This window comes from Electrophorus electricus, chromosome 15 (genome assembly GCF_041902795.1).
Source record: "Electrophorus electricus isolate QZ-2024a chromosome 15, ASM4190279v1, whole genome shotgun sequence".
Lineage (NCBI taxonomy): Eukaryota > Metazoa > Chordata > Actinopteri > Gymnotiformes > Gymnotidae > Electrophorus > Electrophorus electricus.
Window position 1 is genome coordinate 5,307,501 of NC_137511.1, and position 15,813 is coordinate 5,323,313.

General features: G+C 45.7%; 2 protein-coding genes across 3 annotated transcripts in view; one reads left to right on the top strand and one right to left on the bottom strand.

The window, feature by feature from the left end:
* The window catches only part of gfra1b (gdnf family receptor alpha 1b), a 19,546-nt gene extending 13,648 nt beyond the window's left edge, over positions 1 to 5,898 (top strand). For both annotated transcript variants that reach the window (XM_027029903.3, XM_027029902.3), the window contains exons 4-9: positions 1 to 271; positions 415 to 524; positions 1,413 to 1,547; positions 3,076 to 3,275; positions 4,421 to 4,465; positions 4,659 to 5,898. The exon at positions 1 to 271 is cut by the window's left edge and continues 81 nt beyond it. In XM_027029903.3, coding sequence (XP_026885704.1) covers positions 1 to 271; positions 415 to 524; positions 1,413 to 1,547; positions 3,076 to 3,275; positions 4,421 to 4,465; positions 4,659 to 4,802 — 905 coding nt within the window. In that variant the 3' untranslated portion in view covers positions 4,803 to 5,898. The remainder of the gene's footprint in view (positions 272 to 414; positions 525 to 1,412; positions 1,548 to 3,075; positions 3,276 to 4,420; positions 4,466 to 4,658) is intronic.
* A 4,328-nt stretch (positions 5,899 to 10,226) lies between these two features.
* The window catches only part of atrnl1b (attractin-like 1b), a 77,169-nt gene continuing 71,582 nt past the window's right edge, over positions 10,227 to 15,813 (bottom strand). The window contains exon 29 of the mRNA XM_027024846.3: positions 10,227 to 12,617. Within this exon, the coding sequence (XP_026880647.2) occupies positions 12,493 to 12,617 (125 nt within the window). The 3' untranslated portion in view covers positions 10,227 to 12,492. The remainder of the gene's footprint in view (positions 12,618 to 15,813) is intronic.

The window sequence follows — 15,813 nt, forward strand, 5'->3', positions numbered from 1 at the left end:
GCTCGGCCTATATTGGCCCGTGCACCAACCGCGTCTCCACCACTGAGGTGTGCAACAAGCGCAAATGCCACAAGGCGCTGCGCCAGTTCTTCGACAAGGTGCCTGCCAAGCACAGCTACGGCATGCTCTTCTGCTCATGCCCTGCCGGCGACCCCTCGGCCTGCTCCGAACGCCGCCGCCAGACCATCGTGCCTGCGTGCTCATACGACGACAAAGAGAAGCCCAACTGCTTGGCCCTGCAAGCAGCCTGCAAGACCAACTACATCTGCAGGTAGGGCTGGGTGCAGGGTCGTGTGGGGGGATGGAGGTGTTGGACGGAATGGCTCATTTGCGTTCTGAAATGCCCAGAGAATTTAAGTGCTTTGGGAAGGCCCTTTTTTTTTTTTCATCCTTACTTCTGCGTGTGCCACTCAGATCTCGCCTGGCCGACTTCTTCACCAACTGCCAGCCTGAGGCACGCTCCGTATCTGGCTGTCTGAAAGAGAGCTATGCCGATTGCCTGCTGGCTTACTCCGGCCTTATAGGTGAGTGAAGTTCAAAGGGGAACCGTGTTGGTAAATACAGTTTTAGCAGCACAGGTTTTGGTACAGCTGTGTGAACTGTTAACTCCACTGCTATCTTCTCAATGCCAAACGAATCCGATTGCTCAAGACAGAACGGAGGAAGCCTACCTTCACGAAACACCTACACAGATGCAGCTACTCTTAGCACGGACATGAAGATGTATCCAAAAAGGCCCCCACAAACCTTGTTGATATAAGCACAGAGGCTTCTGTGCACACTATGCACAAAAGGACTGTGTGAAGTGGAATATAGGCAGAGTAAGCACAGTGGTGTGGAAGAAAATAGGCCATCTGTGCTTTACATTTTCCTTTAGCTCTGCAGACTCTGGTGCATAGTTAATTCTGCACCTCGCGTTCCCTGGCCTTATGGAGCTAGTTATGATTCATTGCATGCACACTGTAATTAAATAGGCTGTTGAGCTACGTATCATAAGGGATTCGGGTTTTATAACTGATATAAGTAATGATATCCATCTATTTCACCTCCTGGTGGATTCACCAAATGATCGGATGCTTGAGTAGGGTTTAGGTGTTGTGGTGAGTTTTGGCCTAGTCATTGAAATTAAAAATAAACATCTTGTCTACTGGAACTCCCAGTCAAATGGGTAACACATTAAGAAATATGCGAAGAAATGACTGAAGAGCACATTCTGAGGTTACAAAAATTCATTTTGTGTACACATTCAGGAAATTTTAAAAATAAAAGGTCTATGTTATTTTGGTTAATCAAAAGACCTTTAGGCAGACATTTCAAGCAACCAAAATGAGCACTACTGGAACAAGTGTTTCATAGAGAAGCAGAAGAAGCTGAGCGGACTGTTTTGTTTCCTGTTGCGTTTGGTGTGACAGGCACCGTGATGACCCCAAACTACCTGCGCGCGCCAGGCCTCAGTGTCGCCCCCTGGTGTGACTGCAGCAGCAGTGGCAACGGCAAGCCTGAGTGTGACAAATTCCTGGAGCTGTTCACCAACAACCGCTGCCTCCGTGAGTCCGCCCCCTCTCATTAATTCCTCATGCGCGCGGCCTCCTACAGGTCCGTTCCTGGTTGATTGACGGCTCGCTCTGTGTCTAGCGGCAGCGTCGTCGGTAGTGCCACATGGGCTATGATTGACAGGGCCTGTATAAGATGAAGTGCAGTTTGGAATGTAGACTTATTGCTTCCTAGTGAGTGAGTATTATTTCCACCGATGGGTGAGCAGACAGCAGGGAGACAGAGAAATCACACTAAAGTGGGGACACTGGTGGAGACTCTGACATGAAAAGGCAATAAAATGTTATTCGGGTGTCTGATCTTAGATGAACAGGAAACAGGCATTTATTTGGACTGGGTGTTCCAAAAACATGCATTTAGACAGACAGGATGCAGAGGATTGGACATAAAGGAGATGAGAACGAGTATCTTCCTTTATGATATACTGGCCTTGTGGGAGCAGCTACAGAGGTCTGTCACGCCAGAAAGCAACCATGTTATGGCATAACCATAAATAATATCACAACTTAACTATCAACACTCTCTCTTTAGAGATAAAATCTAAAATGAAGATGACAGCATAAATACTCTCAAACAAGTAGAAATTCGCACAAAACCGATACGGCTCATCCACATCACATAATTAAACTATGTCTCCACAGTGCACCTGGAATGAAACCATTCATTCCACTTAGAAGATTATTGGCTGTGCCAAGGGACGATGTGGTAGCAGGCAGCCCAGGCTCCGCCCCCAGATCAGTCCAGGGAAACGTGGTAGCAGGCAGCCCAGGCTCTGCCCCCAGATCAGTCCAGGGAAACGTGTTAGCAGGCAGCCCAGGCTCCGCCCCCAGATCAGTCCAGGGAAACGTGGTAGCACGCAGTCCAGGCTCCGCACCCAGATCAGTCCAGGGAAACGTGGAAGCAGGCAGCCCAGACTCCGCACCCAGATCAGTCCAGGGAAACGTGGAAGCAGGCAGCCCAGGTTCCGCCGCCAGATCAGTCCAGGGAAACGTGGTAGCAGGCAGCCCAGGCTCCGCCCCCAGATCAGGCAGCACTATCGGTGTAAAAAGCTCCTGAACTGCAGAGCAACTCAACATGGCAAGAAGGACCTGGCTCTCAGAGGTCAGAGAACGCTCCTGCTGTGCTGACCACAAACGTCTCGCACGCCTCACGTGTCCTTTATCCTCCTACATGGATAAATAAAAACGGAAGGAAAGAGAAGGGTGTCCTTTCAAGGTGGTTTAAAGAATACAGTAGTTTTAAAAGAGGCATTTCCCTTATAATGGTCCCCACGTTTATCATCTACGGATTGAACAACACTCCCGAGGCCTGGATGTTTGAATAGTAAAGCTCCAGCCTGGAGATTCTTTAGAGTGTGGATCCTTATCGGCTTATCAGCTCTGGCACTGAATGGACTGGACCAAACCTATTAATATTAACCCAACACAAAACAAACAGAGATGAATGTAATTCCTGCTTCAGCACACCCTGCGTGGGCTGCATTTTAACCTTTGCCGGTGGGTACGTCTGCTCCTCATATAGGAAACGCAATCCAGGCTTTTGGTAACGGCACAGATGTTGGGGTGTGGCAGCCCCAGCCTCCCATGTCTCCGACTCAACCCCAGCCTAACACCCCGCACAGAGGACGGGACAGGGCGTCTAATGCACTGGATGACCCCGTCCTCTCCAACGCCCTGGACACCAACGACGACCCCATCTACAGCTTCTGTGGAAGCCTGCAGGTAGGAGGGACGTGGCAGTCAGTTCACAAACTGCGAGTAACTGGTTTGCAGATACACTTACGTGTAATTCCCTTCACTCTCCAGCTTGGAGTCACTGGGAGACAATGGCTCACTTTTGACTGATGGGTGTGGGTTGTGACAGTGGGAACACACACACACTACTACGCACGCACACAACCCCTCCAGCTTGAAATCAGATACATCAGAGTTGTCATGTTACGCCTAATTAGTTATCGCACCCTTAAGGAGCAACGATACCCCCATAATATTATTCCCCCCACCAGCAGCTCTCTGATGCCCCTGAGATCACCATACCTGCCCCCTGCCCCCAGTCTGTCTCCTATGACTGGACCAAGCCTGGTGAGCAGCGTGAGACAGAGCTGAGAAGCACACGCTTTAATTCCAGTTGTTTCTTTGTGGCCTACTGCTCTATAAAGACTTTCCAGAGACAGATCTCTGTGTATGTATGCTTATACACTTTATTCTCGTCCAAATGTGCAGACCTTTACAGTCCAATCCGATTGCATTAGATATACTCCCATACCTTTACAACACATCATATTAATTTAATAGTGATAATATGATTTATTAGTGGGCACAGTTTCTTCAGCAGGATAGACCTCCTAGGAGGTCATTAATCATTCTTTCCTACAATCCTATTCCCCAGAATTAGTTCCATTCTCTCTATTATACTCGCTAAACTCCCCCCCCCTCTCTCTCTCTCTCTGGAATCACTTTATCATGCCACCAATCCCAGCACCCTGTGAGGATGAAGGGGAATAGCACAGCAAACTTTCATAAACCAGGCATAATAATGCACGGGTCCGTCATTTGCATTAATACAGGCCCTGCTGCAGAAACACCTCACACACTCCGCAGATCGATTTGTGAATGGTAGGCCCAGCCAGAGTTTACTGCACTAGTGTATACGTGGTACTTGTAGTGCTTATCATGATAAAGGTTTTGCTCCCTCTGGTAAGAGCAGATCGTTGCCTTGCTGGACAAGCTGCTGTGGACTGAAAGGCAACCTGTCACCGTAGCCAGACTACAGAGGGGAGGCAAACGTGGCTCCCGACTCTCCTGGGTCTCGGTGGAAATGAATATTTCATGCAGCTTCATTTGCGCTCTCTCCTCTTTCCCTCCAGGCACAGAAACTAAAGACAAACGCCACGTCAGATGTTCTGTGTGTGGTAAGGACGGCTCATTACGCGACGTCTCTTATCAACAGTTCTTTTTCCAGTTGAATCACACAAAATGTAATATTCATTGTAATACCCACTTATTTACCAGAGACGGAAAAATATTAAAATACCAAACCCACCTAATCGGATTAGAAAACAGCAGCACTTCAGCTCCTTTTGCCTTATTTTTGCCTCGACCCAGGACCCTCCTCTGGCCAACCCCAGCAGCTTCAACGCCATCGCAGGGGGCTCGGGCCGCACGGACGTCCCCGGGGAGGTCCACGGGCTGCTGCTGGGGGTCCTCTGCGCTCTGCGGCTCCTGCCTCCCGGGGCGCCACTGCTGTAGCGACCCGAGAGGCCGCGGACAACCCCTGCCCCATACCCACCGCTCCGCCGTGTTCCTCACCGTCCTGCAAGCCACGCTGTGCGAGGTGTGACGTCTACGTGTGCTAAAGCCGCTTTCCCTTTATGACTGATGGGGGATCAGGGGTGAGGGAGATGGAGTTACTGAAATGGAAGTGGAAGGACGTTACCTGGAGGAGCTTTTCATCCAAAGTTCCCAGTATTGCGTAAGGATGGCTTTCCACTTTATCCTTCAGACGGACTATTGAAAAGAAGTTACGGAAGAAACCGTGTTCGCAAAACGTGTTGGGATGCCCCTCCACTGAGTACTTTCCAGCTATTGGGAACAGGCACCACCATTTTCATTTCCGTATTTGGTGGTATCAGAGAAGCGCTCATAAACTCATGTGTTCATCCGTCCTTACTGGAATCAGAGTCCCACCACTCAGAAAAGCTCCTGCCAACTAATGTAGTTCACTGGCTCTTTGAAGAGGAGCAGGCATCACCCGCCCTGGCTGGCTCAAGCATGGCCTGACACACACACACACACACACACACACACACACACACACACACACCTCTGGGTAAAAAGGCGAGCACCCAGCACAAGAAAGACAGACAGACAGACAAGCCTTCTGAAACCTGCAGAGCTCTCTTACCATTACGGACTCTCTCAAAAATCATTACGTGATACTCAAGGGTCATTTTCTTATAGTGGATTGTTTAGCACCACTTTTTTGAGGAGGGGTGAAATCCATTATGGCTAATTACCTGTAAAATTCCATCCTTTGTTTATGATGCTTACTTTAATCACAAATTTAGTACATCTACGCCATATCACCACTGCTGCGTGAGATATATTGTTTCAACAGTGTACATGAGTGTTGAACTGCAGAAAAGCATACAAAAGGTTGATCAATCTAGTGTACTCATATGTAAAATGTGTTGTAGAATAAGTGAATATGGTTTCTCTCTTATATAAGGTGCTCTAAAGGCATTTCGGCATTGTTGTGGTAACTCACTGTTAAAAAAAAATGAATAAACGTTTAAAGGGGCTATAAGCAATGCAAAGAGACTGAAAATACACTGAATAAGTCAAAGGAACTCATTCAATCTTTTTTTTTAAAAATACTTAAAACTATGTTTTTCTATTTAATACATTCTGATGTGACGGGTATTCAAACTACAAAGTTGCTCCAACTTAAATGATTAGAAACTAAAACTAAAGAAGACAACCTGTATGTATAGTGTGCAGCTACCCTACTTTTAGTAGACATAAACATTTCTCATATAATGGACTACAACTGTCCATCTGCTTGGCTTGGCGAGCAAGGCGTGAAGCCATCAGAGCATTGATTTAAGGGAACTATTCTACGAGTCGTTTCTGCATAGTGATTTCATTTCAGGGCAGAAGGGGAGGGAGTGCTGATCAAATGTGGTATACCCTGACAGTCTATGCAGTATTTTCAGAACATTACATTTTACAACATTTAGGTTGACACTTAAATGGGGGATCATAAAACGCTGTGTTGCCGTGGCGTCCTATCAGATTGACGGATGACTCAAATCGTACCTCCTCTATGGCACTTTTAAAAAACATAAATAATAATAATAAATTTAAAAAAAAAGCTTAAATTTGCAAAAAGCTTGTTTAGGTGGTGGCAATGTTTGCGTATGCTAATAACATAAAACGGATCACCACGGATGGTAAAAAAGCCCCGAGAAGAGGCTCATGACATTTGCATGATTACGGCAACGCAGCATCGCAAACATCCGCGAGCGTCGAGCAGGTGCATTTTGGCAGCCGTGCAGCAATCCTCACCTTCAGGGAAGGACACAGCACTGCTGACACTGACCTTTCAGGCCAGAGAAAACAAACATAGATTGAGTTTTCCAGCGCTAGATCCTCTACGCCTTAGGGCTCTGTTACCCGAGCCGTCCACCTGCGCCGTGGAGGACTGTTTCCTATCTCAGTGTCTCTGTTCCTGCAATGCTCATCAGGCTGGATTTCCTTGGACTCCTAGCAGGCAGGATTAGGTGATAATAGGGCCACGGAGTGATTGTCAGTCAGATCACATGGGTTTGCTCCACCAGGGACATCACACAAGGACAATGCCCTGTCCTCATCACATACCTGGAATGCCAGAATTTAGTGCGGTCCTTTCAATTTTAACTAAATGTCAGGCACTAAACATTACATATTGATTGTGCACGTGACCAAAAGCAGCAGTTAAGGCTTTACTGAAAGATGCGCACAAACAGCTTTTTTTTTTTTTTTAATGAAAAACGTATTTATGCTAAACTCATATGGCAGGATCGGGGGAAAGAGACAGTAGGAGGCAAGATTTAATATGATCTTAGAAGTCTATTGTGAGGAGTTCAAATGCTTGACTGTAATTACACAGCTTCACAGATATGCATCAAGCACATTATGAGCTGCGAAATCCAATGAAAAGCCAAATGATACGGTAGCAAATAAATGAATAATGTTATGAGCAGGGTGTCTGGTCTGTCTCAGATAACCGTTCAATAAGAAAGCAACACTGATTAAAAAGAAATGCATTCCTTTGTACATGTATATCATAGCAACAGCATAAATGTTGGAGCTGAATGAGACAGTGACCCACCCCAAAATAATGACTTCCTCCATATAAAGGAAAAGAGCCAAGGAGAAGAGACAATGTAATCAGAGTGTACCGTCTGCTCAGAGAGAGGAAATTATATCTAATTACTTCACCTCTGACCTTGGTGCCTCACAATATCACCTTCTCCCTGAGAAAGCGTTTCTAACCCCTGCCTCAACACTCACCTTTAACATTTCACAAAAAAAGTGCCACTTCCAGCATCATTACCCTGCTCTTTTTCTTCTCTTCCTTTTGTCGTACTGTGTGTGGTAAATGTCAGGGTGTGTAGCTGAGATGGGAGAAGGCCAGAGAGGCTGCATGGAGGAAATTTCCTTAAAAGCTGGCGACAGGTGTAGGTAATAAGCCTGGATAATGATTTGACTGACCGATAACGTTGACAGCGTGCGACCTCGCTCCTTCAAACTCGAACTGAAAGGTGCGACGCGGCTTGCCACTCTCTCCACGGAGAGATGCTTCAGCAGAAGACCCACGGAGAGTGTGCTTGGCACAAACGGAGAAAAACAAAATTACTTGGAAGGCAAAGAAACAAAAGGGAATGGGAGACAGTGTTTATATGAGTCACAGAAAGCCTTTTTATGTGTGATAAGAGCAGCTACAGCCACTTCATGAGAATGGCTACAGAAGATCAGACGACAATTATAGAACACTCACAGCTAAGGGACCAGGAGAGGGATGTGAGTGCAATAATGGAGAAAAATGCAACACATATGGCATGACACTTCTGCAATTGTTCTGACTTTAGCTATGAATAAATTCACAAGCTCCATCTAAACCTTTGAAACTCTACAATTGGAGGCATAGATTTGTCAAATGGATGCATCTAAAAGGCAGCTCACAAGTGACTCACAAAAATCTCCATCTCAGACATCAACAGGCATGATTTTAAACAGGGGAGACGGGCTAGTCGAAGCTACCCGCGCTTCTCCAGAAGGAACAGGAGCTCCAGCATCAAGCAATCCATTGCTCCAAAAAGCCACGAGTCTACAGAAAGGACCGGGGGTCCTGGCAGGAGGCAGGGGCCCACAGATCTGGGACCAGACGCAAGTCACCGCACAGCCGAAAGTGACAGGGGACAGTGTGCTAGTATAGAGGTGAGGAACGACCGGGCCGGAGAGCTGGGGAGTGCCACGGCTTCAGCCGCACGGTCTCCATGCTCATCACGGGGCTCTTTAATACAGGACAAGCAAAGCCTTTGTGATCACAGCAGCTCTGTCTATGGAATTGTCTACCAGCAAAAATGACCAACTGGATGAAGGAAATGTCAGCATGGGAACGAGAGCGCCAGCAGGGCAGCCGTCTGTCTGGCAGGGTCAGATCTTGAGTCCAGAGAGTAGGGCTTAACTCAAAAGCCCCCCCCCAATAGAAGTTCAACTGAAAAGCCCCAGAGTTAAGTTGCAGAAAACAAAGCGGAACGAAGGTCAAGCTAAGAATGTGTGCAGAAAGGACACTCCAGAGAAAAGCATCTAAACCCGGGGAAGGGGAACATGATTATGAAGAACTTTTCTGTAACTGACTTAAAATATAGCTTGCCAGTGCTCCCAGGTAAAATACAGTTCAACAAGATGATGGCATTTCACATGGATTCCCTACAGGGTGCTTTGAATAAAAGTACTCCAGCTTACAATGCCTTCTACATAATTATTCATTGCCCTACAATACCTTTTCTCAGATAATTCACCGATTTGCTTTACAAATGGACAAATAGCCATTTCCTTTTGAAAAAGGTTGATAGTTGCACTTACTAGTGGGAGTGGAACAGATATTCATGTCGTTGTGCAGCACAGGCATCATAAAGATGAACGATACATCTGTGTCATCACTCAATCTCTGTGGCTTCCTCTGTATTACCAGGAAGCCACACACTCATTAATATCTCTTAATGTTAGCTGCAGACACCTTGATTTACAGTCTGCTCCTCCTGCCCAGCGAAAGCAATAAAGAACATGGGGCATCCCTCACCCCACACGGTTGCCCTGAACATACACTTCCCATGAGTTATACTACCTCTGCTGACAAATTCATCCTCATGGAAATGCTATTCCCCCCAACCCCACCATCCCCTTCCAGCGAGGGTGTGTGTGTGTGTGTGTGTGTGTGTGTGTATGTGAGAAAGAGAGAGAGAGAAAGAGAGAAAATATACAACCCTCGTCATTGTCTTAATGTGTAAATTAATAGAAGCATGCAATCCAATCGTGCATTAACATACCTTGTAAAAAATAATCTCAAGGTGTAAAGTTCAAGTTCAAACTCCAGTGTCCAGACAGTAAAATAATTATATCACGGTAAATGGTCACAGCTGATTCCTGAGGCAGCAGGACAATGCAAGTGTAGCTAGCTGGCCTTGCAAATTAAAGCCTTCGAAACAGTAGAATGTTCCAGAAATCCTGTCATTCTCCGGTGACAGCCAGCACGCGTCCTTACACGCATCCTCTTTCTTATACACACACGCAGATCTGCATTGAGTTATTCACACTACTCCCCAGAGTGTGTTTACAGACATTAGTCAGTGGTGACAGCTCGTTTAGTCTGTCACTCTGGGCCATAGGCATACCTGAGCAGAATGACTGAGGAGCAGCTAGTGACACACTCTCACCACACTTTCAAAAAAAAAACAAAACACAAATAAAACCCAAAAAAACACTCCATCTCCATTATCCTACCACATTCCACTCTTCGTTCCCCATCCCCCAACCTTATGCAAACCCTTTAGACTCAAACTAGATGGAGACACCTAAGAAAACACTTTAATGTTAACAGAGCTTAAAAAAACCATTGGCCCTACAAATATTCAAGTATTTTATTTTTCTGTCCATCTTTAAAATACATTGTAGATTAATGATATGTACTGAAGAATGAATGCTTCTTTTCATTTTCTATGATGTTACAGTGAGCAATTCCTGCATAATAAGACCATATACTGGTACTAGTGCACACAACTACTCTCATTCACAGGTGCTTTTCAAACAAAACAGAATCAAAATGTAATTCATATCTAAATGTGACTTGCAAATAGTAACTACAAAAGCCCAGAGAAGTCTGATAGAACCAGCTGCAGCAAACTGCAACTGTACACATTAAGAAAAAAAGGGTCTCTGAAGCGAGCTACAAGTCTCCAATGACTAAGCAATTACAACTGAGGTATTACACAGGAATCTGTTATCAAAACAAAACAAAACAACATTTATTTCGTTTTCACAAACATTGTAAAAGACATGGTTTATCTTCATCAGCATCATCACCTTGGGTATTATACAGAGGATGGGCCCTACATAAATGTGCCCTTTTAATATATTTTTACCAGCAAATAAAAGAATAACAAAAAACAATAATAAATGAGAACATTAAAATAGATAGATGTAGAAGAAGCGATTCACATTCGACCCACATGTTCAGATCCTTGCAACACTAACGCATGAGGGGAAGAGTGCTGTACGCCATCCTGGCCATAAAGCAGTTCAGTCAGCCTCCCTCCGATCCCCGCCACATTCTGGCCTTCACACAGCTTTGGGCGGGCTGTCTCATGCCTGGTATCAAAGGGTGCTTGCTGCATGAGCAGGAGGTTCAGTGCTGTGCAGACACCGGGGAGAGGGAGAACGGCGCCCTCATCCAAAGGCCATCTTCTCCATTCACAATATGTGAAACTTAAGAGTCCAAAAAGCCATTACATACCATTATGAACTTTTACGGCAAAGTTATTAAACAACTCAACTCTCATCTGAAACAGTACCAGGCCATTCCAGAAAAGTAAAACAAAGAAAAAGAAATTATATATACCAGTAACAACAGAAGCTTTTCTAGTTTCCTAATCCTAGTGTTATATAACAAGAGTACTATACAGCAAACACAACGAGTTCCTGCCTTACATACCTTTCTAATATTTTCCAGTTTCATCATTTAGGGTTCACCAGCTCATTGGAATTGGTTTTGTGACCAATTTTTGACATCTAATTTTCCAGTTCTTGGAGTTTCCTGCATAGCCCTCTTTACCAGAGTTTAATGCTCCATAGCTACTTCTGGCACAGTAGGAATGGCTGTACTCTCCACACCATTCTCTTGTACCAAACTGTATAAAGAATCTTTTTGTGACAACTTGCAAACCGTTTTAAAGCACTGAGTGTGCAATTCATGCAAAAGCTCTGCCAGAATAGCTGACAAATGAAACTTGAAAACTTAGCTAGCAAATAACTTTTTTTTTTAATTGAACGAAGTGTTTTGTTTCTTCGAAATCTTAGAAGACCAGCAGTAGAACATCATTAGCTTACACAAACCTAATAGCTTTGCTGTGCTAGGTATGGCAGACTTTCTCTTTGTTGGATTTTAAATAAAAGGTCCCTAAGAGTATAAATGCATTTCAATGTGATTAAAAAGCTCTTTAGCAAACACAGACTGTCTACTTGGCAAGCAAACAAGTGAATTTTAGACCAATATACAATATCATCAATAGTCCATAATTTAACATGTATTATACACTTCCTCTGCTCCGATGCCCCAGTATGGGGACAAATTTGTTCATGGATAAAGTACAAAGCAGGTCAGCAGCATGTCAGAACCTGGCTGGTTTCTGAGGCTGCGAATGGGAGCTGTCAGCCGGCCAGGCCCTCCGGCTGACCGCAGTTCAACAAAGCTCGAGAGCTGGTGGTGGTTACCATGCAGCTAGACAGGGTCTGCTGAGTGCAGTCAAGAAGTCACGGAAGAAGCTAAAATGAGCGCAGATGGGGCTCAGGGGCTGGTGACGATGGAAAGAACTTCAGGCTTAGATGAAGGAAGCCTGCAGCGAACATGCAGACGAGAGCAGTCAGACATCAGTGAAGGGCAGAGGTAGCATGGGGAGAAAAGGTGAGGCTCAGGTGCTGACAGGGGCGAGGAGTGTGGGACCCAGTGTGACGGTGTGGATGTGTCGGGGAGGGGGTGGAGCACTCTGCCACCTAATTCAACCCCATGGCTAGGGGCCTCTCTGTGGAAGCGTGGCCTGTAATGGTGGAGAAGAGCAGGACGCTCCAGTGGAGGAGAGCCCTGGCAACGAGGGCAGCCGCCAAGGCCTCATTCTCCTCACACACATGTACCCTGGTGAGTCATGGGCAGAGCTTTGCGGTTTTTCATGCCCTGACTCTTCTCTTTGAAGTCCAGGGGCTTCTGCTGGGAGGTGTCAATCAGCGCACTGGCGATGGCAATGCCTGCAAATCACACATACACAAACAAAAACAAACACACACACACACACACACACACACACACAAACAACCACAAAAGACATGGTTATATAGATGCATGGTGGCCAGCAAAGTCTCAAACAAATACAAATGCACACATTCAACAGGATGATGAATTTATCAACACCATTCGGAAGCAAAGCGCAGATCACTTTCATCTTCAGATGTCAGGCTGCAGCTGTCTTAATCCATAATTGGATAATATTGTGGATGGAAGTTCAAACTGTTCTCATTTTAAGAGATGGATTTTTAAGAGAAAGATTCCTCTGTGTGAAAGACAAAAAATAGCCGAAATCATCAAAGGAGAACAGACAAACAGCTCCAACAAGAATTCTCTCTCTCTCTCTCACAGATCTGCAAAACGGATCTCTCTTTTTCTTGAGACAGACTCAGTGCCTGCCGTGCTCTGCCGTGCTGTCTTGTTCCATGCCAGAATTCTGTCTGAGGGGGCTGTGGCAAAACCCGGGGCTCAAGCCTTTTTCCACAGTGCCATCTCACCCATCTTCCCCCGAAACAAGAGAGGTGCTCATGTTCCACAGACCTGGCTCAGCTCCCTCCCAGCTTTCAGCTGCACAATTATCAGAGGGGAGCAATTCATTCCTTCAGGAAAGGAGCGCCCAAAGGAACTGAATTTAGTTATGTCAAGGCAAAGCAGCGTCCGCTCCAAGCAAACAGGATTTACATCCACGCGAGCCTACTCGACTCGCAGACAGCCACCCCGGCCTGCTCCGATTTATGAGTCGTCCCACCTGGACTAAAGCAAGGAGGTTTGTCAACAGCACAGTTTGCCAAGAGGCACTGAATACACACACTCATGTTGTCAGCCATAACAGCTAATAATACAGCCAGTCAGTTCAGTGTGCACCCAAAATCCGAGACGACTGGCATGGCTGGGCAGTTGGGATGCAGCCCAGTTCTCTAAGTTTTGTACTGCTACCATAATTTAATGCTGATTGTTGAAGTGTTTAGGGAAACAAAACCCCTGCATCACTGAACTGGTGTTCATACTTGCCGCTTGCATGATTCTTGCTTTTCATCACCCCAGAGAAAGGTAAATGGCCCTGTGCCTGGGATTTGCATAAGTGCTGTCAGACCCACCATGTTTGGTGCAGTCAGAACTTGAGCCTATGCAACTACTGGATACAAATAATGAGGATGTAGCCCAAGTCACTCATGAGTTTCAATTAATGCTAATGCTTCGTTTAATTTGCAAGGGTTTTTAAATCCCATTTAAACGTACCATTAGTAGACATGACCTTTCACACTGAATTGGGGGGTGGGGGTATACAGCTAATGTCTATGTAAAGCACTTGCACACTGTCACTTTCTTGTGAAGTCTGCACAGAGACTATCTGCACGCTGCTGTGACCGGGGCAGTCAGCCGGCAGTACGTGTCCATTTCTTCACAGCCACAGTTGTCATCCTGTGAACAGGACTTCAGCATTACTGGGATGACTTCACATGCTGCTGACACAGAGGCACCATGTTACCCAAGGTTTTGGAAGCACCAAACTTTTCAAAATTCCTTTAACAAATAAGCTTATTTTCTTTGCCGGTTTTCTTTTTAAGTAACAAGAAGATTTATTTTGAGAAAAGCATTTGTGACCTGAACTTAAAAGCAATTATACATTATTAAATATCATAAAATGTATGATATATAATACTTTATGATGTATAATACCCACGTTTTATAGTTTCTTCATGTAAACAGCTATTACTGAAGAACAAACAGTATTTAGTGACATTACTTTGAGGCAAAAAAAAACAGAAAACGTTGTCCTTGAAGTGTACACAGGGCAGTCCTTAGGTCTTTTAAGTTACTAACGTCCTAACTAAGAGCTAAGGGTTATCATACAAAAACCAATAATCACCTTATAATCAAGGACAATCCATATATAAATGTGAACATGTCATGCAGCACAGTAGCCTCAATGCAACTGAGCTGTAAAAAAAACAAAACACTCAAGACACACCACACAGCCTGGCAATAGCTGGCAAACAAGATCAGTGAACTGTCGTAGAAGATATGCACCTGTTTCAGTTAGCTACCTATTCATCACACTTCATACAACCTACACCTTTACAGCGGTGGGTGATACAGCTCTACCCGTGCGGGGTCCATCATCACACACACAGCACAGGAGCTGCTGACAAGCAAGGGTGGCATGCTGACACACACCAACAGGTACCCCCGTGCCCAGTCCCGGCATCGCTCACACACAGACCTGCTGCGTGTGGGTGATGCTCCGTTTCGCCCCGGCAGACGTTACACACCACTACTTTGCAACGCCTGCAAACAGCACAGCAGATGTATTAAAATGGGTCTCTTATAACTGTGGCTGTAAAGAGGTGTCTTCTGAGTGCTCTTCAGCCATTCTGCTGTGCCCTTTCCCCTGTTGAAAATACTCTTTGTTCAATCGAAGCTCCTGGTCTTCCTCTCAGAGCTGCATCTTACCAACTTTCCAGGACAAAACCGTAACAGGACAACCACAAACCATTTGTGCAATCTTTCAGCGCGAAATGCTCTTTACGTCTTTTGTTGCACAAGGGCCGTAGGACCTGCTGCTGTTATCCAGTTCGGAGTTGGTGTGCCTGTCAAAAGGCACCATTAAAGGAGATGCACTGAAACAGGAGGTTTTTCCAGATCAGTCAGCTTCTGTTGAGGAAGTCAAGCCTAAAAGGGCTGAGGCTCCAAAAAGCAGCCCGCTGACTGACAGGCCTGCTGTGGAAGGAGTGGTGCAGAGCCTTTCCCTGGCATCTACCGTTGCTTTGCCAGCGCTCGGCAGAAGTGCCTTAAAAGCAACCTCGACAACCCTGAAACAGCTCAAATGGAATGGCAGCGTCTCGGCTCCATAAGCACAATTTAAACCACTGATATGTTAGATTGATGCTAATGGTCTTCAAACAAAAAAGGCCACTGGTAAATGTCCTAGAGATGCTGTAATAAGGCTGAAACAGAGGAAAGATGCGAGCCCCGGACAGGAACAAGACACCGCCCTCCTACCATTGATTGTTCTGATCCTGCCCTGTACCGCTGCCTGCTCTGTACAGAGATTACACTCTTGGGAACACAACAACCCTCTTCATCAAAGTCAAGGACACAGACAAGCGGCTACAATATCTGCTAATGTATCTCCCCACTTTCGTGCAATAATTAACC